This window comes from Lycium barbarum, chromosome 12, assembly GCF_019175385.1.
Source record: "Lycium barbarum isolate Lr01 chromosome 12, ASM1917538v2, whole genome shotgun sequence".
Lineage (NCBI taxonomy): Eukaryota > Viridiplantae > Streptophyta > Magnoliopsida > Solanales > Solanaceae > Lycium > Lycium barbarum.
Genome location: NC_083348.1, coordinates 79,121,782 through 79,133,219, shown reverse-complemented (window position 1 = coordinate 79,133,219; position 11,438 = coordinate 79,121,782). Strand labels below are relative to the sequence as shown.

The window sequence follows — 11,438 nt, the reverse complement described above, 5'->3', positions numbered from 1 at the left end:
ACCTAATTTAATAATCTACTACTACTACTACTACTACTACTACTAATAATAATAATAATAATAATAATAATAATAATAATAATAATAATAATAATAATAATAATAATAATAATAATAATGAACTCACGTAATATACTTATACGATATTATCAACACATAGTAGTAATAGTTGTTAATAATAATAATGAAAATAATAATGAACTCACCTAATATACTCATACGATATTATCAACATATAGTAGTAGAGTTGTTACTATAATAATAATAACAACAACAACAACAACAATAATCTATCTATCTATCTATCTCTCTCTCTCTCTCTCTCTCTCTCTATATATATATATATATATATATATATATATATATATATAAAAGGAGAGTAATTTAGCTTAATATTAAGCCAAGTGGCGTAATATAACTAAGCCACTTGGCACCAAATTTTATTTGCGTTAATTATAAAAGAAGTTATTAATTGTAGTTCAAAATATTACCTAATTTAATAATCTACTACTACTACTACTACTAATAATAATAATAATAATAATAATAATGAACACTCACGTAATATGCTCATATGATATTATCAACACATAGTAGTAATAGTTGTTAATAATAATAATGAACTCACCTAATATATTCATACGATATTATCAACATATAGTAATAGAGTTGTTAATATAATAATAACAACAACAACAACAACAACAACAACAATAATAATAATAATAATAATAATCAAAATGTTACCTAATTAATAATCATCTACTACTACTACTACTACTACTACTAATAATAATAATAATAATAATAATAAGAATAATAATAATAAGAATAATAATAATTAATAATAATAATAATTAATAATGAACTCACGTAATATACTCATACGATATTATCAATATATAGTAGTAGTAGTTGTTAATAATAATCAAATGAAACTATCCTTCCTAAAAGTAAAAAAATGGAACACATCAAAATTTTTGTGGTACTTCCTTTTAAGAGGAAGATTTTCTTTCAAGCTAGGGTAGTAACAGAATCAAATCGACAAGTTTTATGGCTCTGATGAACTAAATTTTATAAATAAATATCGATTTCCTTTTCTATATGTCTCTTTCTATGTAGAGAAAATATTCTAATACAAATATTTGAACTGAAATAAAAAAAATTTGAATTTGAATTAAAAGTTAAAATATGTGCAATTCAAATATCATCATATAAGGAATATTAGAATTCCCCCCCCCCCCCCCCCCCTAGATTGGGTTATCTTTGTAATGAATTTATAATGCAATAAAAAATTAAAATTGATTATACCCCCTAAAATTTAGGTAACTGATTATAAATTCTAAAATCTTTAATTCAAATTCTGAATTTGAAGTAGTTAGCCATATATTTCTGTGGAAAAATGGTTAAAAAATTATCTCCTTTTTTCGGCTTTTCTCTATTTATATATTTTTTTTATTTTGCATTCTCTCTTATTAATATGCTATATCTTATTTAAATAAATAAATAATCACTAATTGGAAAAAACAACCGATGCCTTATATGAGTCCAGAAAATCTTCCCAAAATTTGTGGAGATAATTAAGTAATCATTTACATAAAATTAAGAGAGATTTAAGGAGAACTTCATTAAGAAGGATTTGAGTGGAAGTTACAAAAATGATGAAACGGGCACATAAATAAGGTATGAAATAATAGAATATCAATCAATAATGATACATAATTATGGTATATTTATTTTTGTGCAAATTATTAAGCAAAAAAAGGGTGATAAATTTCTGGAGTCGTTCTATTTATGTCATCAACCAACTCTCCAAACATCCTCCTTGCTTTTTCTTTTCATTGCTTAAAATTTTCAGTGTTTATAATTTGTATTAAATGTGTAGTTTCTTGATTTTATGTTGTTTTGGATAATTATAATATAAAGGTGATTGACTTTCTTGATCTTTTTCTTTTTTATCCTTTCAACACCAGGTTTTGGTAGAGTAGGAGATGAAGAATGTTGATGAGAAGTTTTCTGAAGGACATCACTAATTCAAAATAAGAGCTAATGGAAGTTGAACGCTGAATTCACAACGTATGTTTGGAAGAAGAAAATTATACTGCCTCTATCCCAATTTATGTATACTTTTCGCTTACTAACATTCAAACTGCATGAATTTTGATCATCATCTTGAGATATATTTTTTTACCAAATTGATATGGTAAAAGTTATAACTTATTTTTCATGTAGTTTTCAAATAAAATATTATTTTTCAAATATTGAGTTAATCTATTCCAATTTAGCTTCAAAGTTTAATCAAATTGACTCTCGAAAAGTGAAAAATATCTCATAAATCACATTTTAATATGATTAATATTCTTTAATTTTGTCCGCACATCGCACGAGTACGAGTACTAGTTGTTAAATAAAGATAAATATTCAACGGCAAGAAGTTTAGACTTAACATTGAGTGGTTGTTAGGAAGCAAATGCACATCCTGCTACTTGGCAACTTCTTGTGGATAACTCTTTCTCTCAAGATTTTAGCTCATTTGACATGTAAAATTCCCCAGTTTATAATTTATTGTAGATTGAGAAGGAAGTAGTCTTAAAGGAATAATAAAATTTATTTTTTGTGTGATTTATAAGTCATAAATTAGAATTATAAGATAAGTTCAAATCCTCTTCACTAGTACGTTACATTTCTCCACCAGTTTAAGCTGCTTCAATTTGAATACATAAATTTATTTAATTATTTTTTAACATAGTTTACATGTATAAAATTATAAAGTGTGTTTTGGTGAAGGCCGTTTAGTTGAATTTCCTTGCTCCCCCACATAGATCTGTCGCTCATGATTCCAAAATGATTTCTTATTCTACGTACCTTCTACAATTAAAAAAGATACGACTTGTTTTATTAAGATTTATATTATTTTGTGGATTTGAGATTGTGAACTTGGACTCATATATAACATTGTCATATAATATAGCTAGGGATGTAAAAGTAACTGCCTGATTATGAGATATAAAAAAGTTATAGGGATCATCTAAGCAAACACAAAACTTGCGGGGTTAGTTTGTTAGGAAAATAGATTTCAGAAGTGGGGAAGAAGTAATCCGACTTTGACAGAGTAATCTCTGTCCTTAAGGAATTTAAGTCTCCCACTTCGTTGCTTCAGTGATGGTGGCAGAATTACTTCAGGATTTACAAAGCCAATGAAATTCAAGTTTCAGCAATTAACTTGAATTTTTCACAAGAACAAAATGTTGTGATTTGTAGTGAAAGCAATAGAGAGAAGAAGCGAAAGTCTGTAATTGTATATGTTTTGTTTTGAAGCAGTACCAGGCATTTATAATACCTTAAGAATCTGTTCACAACAGACACATCTGTTCAAAGGGACTTTTCGTAACAGACACAATTTCACTTTTTTTTCCATGAAAAAGTGACTTTCTTTTATGTGAAAAAAAAAAGGGAAAAGGGTTCAAAACACACTCAAACTATGGCCAAAGTTGCCATAACACACTTGAACTTTGCGGGGGTCCTATGACCCCCTTGTACTTATTTTTTGTGTATTTTGTACGCTTTTATATGGTGACCTGTACAAGCGATTGTATCTACTCTCTTTGAGCGCGTAAGATTCCATATAAAAGTGTAAATAATACATAAAAAACAAGTCCAGGGGGGTCATAGGCAGTGGCGGATCCAGGATTTTCACTAAGGGGGTTCAAAAAAACAACAAAAGCTAAATATATAATATAATGTTGTTGACAAGAATCGAACCTAGGTCACTAGAGACAATTTTGAACACCCTGAACCACTTAAACTAACCTTTCACATTTATTCAGGGTGTTCAAAAGTTAATATATGTACATAAATATAGAAAATCGATCCTATATATACACTATAAGTTTTTGCCGAGGGTGTTCGTGAACACCCTTGGCATCATGTAAATCTGCCCCTGGTCATAGGACCCCCGCAAAGTTCAGGTGTGTTATGGCAACTTTGGCAAAATCTGGTCAGCAAATTACTGCTCATCTTCTTCATAGAGAACTGGACTGAAATTTGATCCTAATGCACTTCAAATCTCAACCAAACATCACCAAATTTCAGATTCGAATTCCTCTCGACGTTCCGGTTCTTTTGATATATCACCCACTCGAAATGGAGCTCATTTGCGGCAACTCGAAAATTCGAGTTCGAAGCTTCAAGCTTTGTTCATGGCAGTCATGGAGTCGTTCAGTTCTTCTTCACGTTCCAGACGTCTTCTAAGCTCGAGTTCAGCTTCAAACAATCAGCAACCAAGAATTTTATTCATCAAATCCGGAATTTGAAGACCCAGATCTGAAAGCTTCAAGTCGAAACTCGACATCCTTAATGGAGTTTTTGTTTGCTGGTTCTACTATCTTAATCCACTATGATTAATCGTGTTTTCAATGTCGACATGTCACAAATCCTATATAATATCGAAAAAGACCCGTTTGATTAGGTCGTTACAATGGAGTTTTTTTGGGTTTGAAATTTTGGAAAGTGGAGAAATGAAAAATACCCAATTGAAGAATAATTAAATCTTTTAAACTCAACACAAAGGAAAGCAAAAAGGCACAAATTCTTGAACAATCACAAACTCAACACAAAAGGCACAAAGCAAAAGGCACGATAATTGAAAGAAAATTTAGCTCTAACGATTGGAAAAAACTTGGTCGCTATAAGTGCACTTATAACGACCGCATTCATCTCCCTTCGTTAAGAAGTGGTCGCTAAATATCAAATTTCCTGTAGTGGAGAGCGTGCATACACTCAAACGAGTTTGGGTGACTTTGTCCATTTGAAAGCGTAGATAATACACAAAAAATAAGTCCAGGGAGGTCATAGGACCCCCGCAAAGTTTAGGTGTGTTATGACAACTTTGGCCATAGTTTAAGTGTGTTTTGAACACTTTTTCAAAAACAAAAAAATAACGTTCTTCTCTCTGAGCTAATCCATCAATACTAATTAATATAACATAGTTTGCTATTTGAAGACTTGAAGGCCGAGGATAAGTTCATAAGAGAACTAACAACACCAAAACAACCTAACGAATTAGTAACTTTGCCTAACTATTTCTTGAATAGTTTAAATATAGGTTGAAAGTTAGCTAAAATGTGCAAAAATGTCCAAACCTTTTTTCGTTTCTTTTAGTTTTCGGCCAAAAGTAGCTTTGAAAGAAAAAGAGATTCTAAGCTTATTAGTTAAGAGGAGCAATTTTTGTGATTTCAAACTATTGAGATTGGAGAAAAATGGGGGAATTCAATTCATTCACTTTCTGTTTTTTTGTTTTTATTTTTTTCTTTTCATACTGGCATTTTGGCTAATTTCAAATCTATGTATCTCGTGTGTCTAATTGATTATGACTTATGATGGCTGGGAGAGGGAAGAACATTGTTTGTTTACAAGCTTTTTAGAAAGAGAATGATTTATGGTACTCAGTCTAAATGAGTCTAAAATTTGTGCACTGATTGTAACTTTATATCATTCGCTGAAATTGACCTACAATAACACTGATTTTTCATGTCGAATATGATATACCACTTGAAAAATAGAATGAGAACCTACTATGGTTAGTTAAATTGCACTGATGATGTAAATTTCATTACTCTTGAGTGCATAAAACATAAATTTATTTCAATTGATAATAACAATTTGTCAAACACTTTTTCCCATCTTCCTTTTCTCTTTTCTAGTACCTGTTTTCCAAAAGGGAGATGTAGAATCTTTAAGGTAGAAATTTCCTTCCTACATCTTGTAACCTTGAAGATAATCCTTAATTTAACTGTTGGTTAATTTTGATAGTGACATGAAACTATAGAAGGAAATGAAAGAGAGAATTGCGTTATGGTAAGGAAAGAATTGCATACAATTGGGAATTTATTAAGAGGAATTATTATGATCCACTTTAGGTTAGGAATATGAGGATGACGTTTTTATAACTGAAAATAACCAAGGCACAATCAAGGTTTCATGAACTAATTTAAGAAATACTAACAATCAATTTGTACCTAACTTGTGTTTTGGCATTACACCCATTGTAAAATTTAGCATGAGTGAACCTCTTTGGAATATCATTTTCAAAGCACTGTTGATGGGAAAACCCTTTGACAGGTGAAAGTTATCCACGTGAAAGGAATATTTAGGACATGAGATGAAAGATAATTTGTTGTTTATAGTAAGAATATTACTGTATGATTAGTTTGTGGGGTCTATTGATAAATGTTGAAAGAAAAGTTGTCCCTTAATACACCCTTGAACCTCTCATCAAATGTACCTTCTTCTTTTTTTCTCATCAAATGTACCTAACCAACCTCTCCCCCCTTCTAAACACAATAAGATATTTTTTTGTATATTTTTTTGTTTAATTATCTGGTATTTTTACTAAATTAATCCGATTTTTATATTGTGTAGATCCATATAAGAAGGAAGAAACGCTCCCTATCTGAAATTTTCTATTTTCCATAAATGTACGGTTTTAGACAACTTTTGGAGGAAAAAAAGGTTTAAAAAAATAAAATAAAGAGAGCATCTTTGTAGTTATAGTTCTAAAATCTTGTCAATTATGTACGTACGGATATATTTTCTATTTAGAGAAACTCCCTGAAATACTTCTTCGGAAAAAGCAAAATTTGAAAACTTTTTGGCAAAGATTTCTTAAGAAAATACTTGGACGATATGTTTAAATGGAAAATATTTTGGGAAAACAACACAAAATGTCTATTATAGGCAAACTATTTAGACGAAAATGCCCCTTTATGAACTAATTTCTGGACTACCCACTCGGCCGAAACTATTTATTCGAGTACACCATCGTCCAAAACCTTCCTCCATTATACCATCTAAGTAAATTCATATACCATGATGGTATAACGAAGGATTGATGAGTGTCTCATTGAAGGACTGAAGCAGACCTCCGTGATACCATCTCAGTATATGTATATAACATGATGGTATCATAGAGTTTTTTTGAGGAAAGTGTGTTTCCTAAAAGAATGAATATGGTCCGATACCCTATGAGTGTATTATATATACCATATGAGGACCATAGAGGCCTAATGAGTGTTTTTTAAGATACGATAGAAGTCCTCTGTGATACCAATTCTTTGAAACAATCTAATTTGTCATGTCAGTAATTAGTTTAGTTTATCTTTCAGAGTGCAGTAGCAAGTCAATTACAAGATACAAGTTCATCTCCAGTATCCTCCAATTGTCAGCTTACAGAACAAACATTTCATGCTATTTTATTTAGAAAAATAAGAAAACTGACTCAAATAGAAATGATAGAAATCTGTAGTTATCACCTATAATCAATTACTACAAGAAATGCAGAATAATTGTTATACATTTGTCAGCTGCTGAAAGTGGTTCCTGGAATAATTTACGTCTCTTAATCACGTAGTTAGAAACCTTGCAAAGTAGAAACTGTCCAGCCTAATTACATCAATGGAACACCTAACGATCTCTGAGTTTCTGATTTTATTTTATTTTCAAATCAAAACCTTATTCCAGAAAAGTTACAGTCTTGTAAAAACTGAAAACCAGCTCCGTTAGTAGTTTTTAGTTTATTTTTAAAAATATAACTTTCTTTAATGGTTCTTGTGTGCAATTTCCAGAGAAGTTCTTTCAGTTTTTGCAAAAAAGAAAGTTTTCCCCCTGAAATAAACGCCACCCTTACACTTTTATTTCTTTATTTTATGTATATATTGTTGGGTTTTTTGATATTGGTGAATGAGAAATGATGGGATGAAAAGTGAAGGGAATATAAAAGGTCCCTTTTGCTTTGGGAAATGTAAAAGGTTCCTTGTGCTTTGGTTAAAGTATCTGTCCCACATAGAAAAAAGAGAGAAAAAGAGAGGTGTACATATTACATTACATCTTCTCTAGTTGCTAAAAGGGTTGAGGGGGAAACGACCCCACGCGCCGTCGTCGTCGCTCGCTCGGCTTTGGATTTGGATTTGGTCAAATGATTTGATTGATAATCTTTTTGGACCAAAATTCTTTTAAATTTTAATTTAATTATTAATTATTTCCAGATTCTGACCCGTTAGTGACCCGGATCCGCGTGTCTGACCCGTTTCTCCCCGGATTAATTTAAATTTCCCTCCGTTTTTTTTTTAAAATGTACATTTTCTGAAAGGTTGCAAACCTTTCTGAAAAGGTGCAGACCTTTTCCCAACCAGTGCGTTAATGGCTATAAATTCCAGTTAATATTCAGATTATTACTTACGAATTTTCTGAAATCCTCTATTCTTCTACTCTTCTTAAAAGTTTTCTTTTCTGTGTGATATACTGCCATTGAGTGGTTCGCCGCTACCAGAATTTGGAGTACTACTATTTTGGTAAGATAATCGTTCTATCCTGGGAGGGGATATTCCATCAACCTCGAGTACTGTGAGGGGAATAATTTCCTTAAGGACACACTTTGAACTAAGTGGGCTCGATTATGTTCTGAATATATTTTTTCTAACACTGTTTCTGTTCATTTGTCCATTTTCTGTAATTTACTGGTTTTAAGTTTTTACAGATTGTGTAATTTGTTTTTACTAAGTGTTTTATAGATTCAGAAACTTTATTTAGACTTATACAGATTATTTTTAAACAACAATCTTAAGGAAATTAATATATAATATTATAATCTGTATTCTGTTTAAGGAGATTAAAACTTCTGTAGTTTTCTACTCCATATGAATATTAGTATTCTGACTTGAAGATATAAAAACTTCGTTGGAATACCAAAGTTCATAAGTATACTGCGATTTGAAGAAATAAAATCTTCATCGTTTAAGTTTGTGATTTAATTGTTATTCTAGTTTTATTAACTAAAACAGTTTGTCGATTTGACAGTGACAAAGAAAGAATGGCAATTGAGACTGAAACTCCCTCTGCGACTGGAACTCCCTCTGCGACTGGAACTCCTTCTGTGAACATTGCACCAGCGGTCAAGCCTACAACCCGTGCCGCTGTGCCACCGGCTGAGAAACCTGCGAAGTTCGCCGGTGCCAACTTTAAAGGATGGCAGCAGAGAATGTTCTTTTGGCTTACCACCCTTGGTATGCAAAAGTTCACCAGTGAGGACCCTCCCGTGCCTGCCGCCGACATGCCTGACAATCAGAAGTTCATGGTTACTGAGGCTTGGAAACAGGCTGATTTTTTGTGCAAAGGCTACATTTTGAGTGCCTTAGAAGATGATTTGTACAACGTCTACAGTGCAGTAGAGACCTCCAAAGAATTATGGAGTGCACTGGAAAAGAAGTACAAAACTGAAGATGCTTGCTTGAAGAAGTTTGTGGTTGCCAAATTCCTAGACTACAAAATGGTGGATGGAAAAACTGTTGGAACCCAAGTTCAAGAGCTTCAACTTATCTTCCATGACCTTATTGCTGAAGGTATGGTAGTGAATGAAGCATTCCAAGTGGCTGCAATGATTGAGAAGTTGCCACCCTCATGGAAAGATTTCAAGAATTATCTTAAGCACAAGAGAAAGGAAATGAAATTGGAGGATCTTGTGATTCGTCTCAAGATCGAGGAAGATAACAAAACCGCTGATAAGAGGTACCGTAAGAGTTCACCAATTGAAGGGGCAAGTGTCGTTGAAGATGCTACTCCGAAAACAATAAAAGGAAGAGGCGTTCTGGAAAGGAGAAGTATCCTAACAAGAAAAAGTTCAAGGGCAATTGTTACAATTGTGGTAAAGCAGGCCATAAAGCTCCCGACTGTCGTGCCCCCAAGAAGGACAAAGAGAAAAACAAGGGTCAGGCAAACATGGTGGAAGATGTTGATGACCTATGTGCAATGTTGTCCGAGTGCAACCTGGTTGGCAACCCAAAGGAGTGGTGGCTTGATTCTGGCGCCACTCGACATGTGTGTGCCGTTAAGGAAGCATTTACAACTTACACTCCCGCTGGACCTGACGAGGAGCTATACATGGGAAATACTGCAACAACCAAAGTTGAAGGATATGGAAAGGTTCTGTTGAAGATGACATCCGGCAAAGTGTTGACTCTCAACAACGTCATGCATGTTCCATCAATTAGGAAGAACCTAGTTTCAGCCGCACTACTCGTGAAAAATGGGTTTAAGTGCGTGCTGGTTAGTGATAAATTTGTACTTAGTAAGAATGATATGTTTGTAGGAAAGGGCTACCTCACCGAGGGCCTTTTCAAACTTAATGTAATGGTTGTTGCCAGTATTAATGGAAAATCTGCTTCTTCTTACTTATTGGAGTCAAATAATTTATGGCATGTTCGTTTAGGACATGTCAATTACAAAACCTTGCGGAAAATGATTAATCTTGAAATATTGCCTAAATTTGAGTGTAATATATCTAAATGTCAAATATGTGTTGAATCAAAGTTTGTTAAGCATTCGTATAAGTCCGTTCAAAAGAATTCAAATCCTTTAGACTTAATACACACTGACATTTGTGATATGAAGTCAATACCATCTCGCGGTGGGAAAAAGTATTTCATAACTTTTATTGACGATTACACTCGATATTGTTATGTTTACTTGCTAAACAGTAAGGATGAAGCAATAGAAGCATTTAAGCAATATAAGAATGAAGTCGAAAATCAACTAAATAAAAAGATAAAAATGATTAGAAGTGATAGGGGTGGAGAATACGAATCTCCTTTTGCAGAGATATGTTTAGAATATAGAATTATTCATCAAACCACTGCCCCCTACACACCACAATCCAATGGAGTTGCGGAAAGGAAAAATCGGACATTGAAAGAAATGATGAATGCTTTACTAATAAGTTCCGGTTTACCGCTGAGCTTGTGGGGGGAAGCTATCCTTACAGCTAACCGAATACTCAATAGAGTGCCCCACAGCAAAACACAATCCATTCCGTATGAACTATGGAAAGGAAGAAAACCCAACTTGAAATATTTCAAAGTGTGGCGGTGTTTAGCAAAAGTACAAGTTCCTTTACCTAAAACGGTAAAAATCGGACCAAAAACTGTGGATTATGTTTTTATTGGATATGCTACAAACAGCAAAGCTTGTCGGTTTTTGGTTCACAAATCCGACAATCCCGAAATTCATGTTAATACGGTAATTGAATCAGATAATGCTGAATTCTTTGAAAATATTTATCCGTATAAAATTGAATGTGAGTCGTCAAGTGAAAGATCTAAACGACCGCGGGAAGAACCAAAGGAAAATACACCAAGTGAAAAGGATCCAAGGCGTAGCAAACGTCAAAGGACATCTACTTCCTTTGGACCAGATTTTGTGACATTCTTGCTTGAAAATGAGCCTCAAACATTTAAAGCAGCGATGTCTTCTTCTGATTCAGCATTTTGGAAAGAGGCAGTCAATAGTGAGATTCAATCAATCTTAGATAATCACACATGGGAAGTGGTTGATCTTCCTCCTGGAAACAAGTCTTTAGGTTCTAAATGGATTTTTTAAAGGGAAATGAA

General features: G+C 32.8%; 1 protein-coding gene across 1 annotated transcript; it reads left to right on the top strand.

The window, feature by feature from the left end:
• Positions 1 to 8,866: 8,866 nt before the first annotated feature.
• LOC132624491 (uncharacterized) lies at positions 8,867 to 10,817 on the top strand. The gene is made up of 5 exons (XM_060339261.1): positions 8,867 to 9,561; positions 9,595 to 9,697; positions 9,742 to 10,088; positions 10,530 to 10,665; positions 10,704 to 10,817. The coding sequence occupies exons 1-5, from the start codon at positions 8,867 to 8,869 to the stop codon at positions 10,815 to 10,817; spliced, it is 1,395 nt and encodes a 464-aa protein (XP_060195244.1).
• Positions 10,818 to 11,438: the final 621 nt, after the last annotated feature.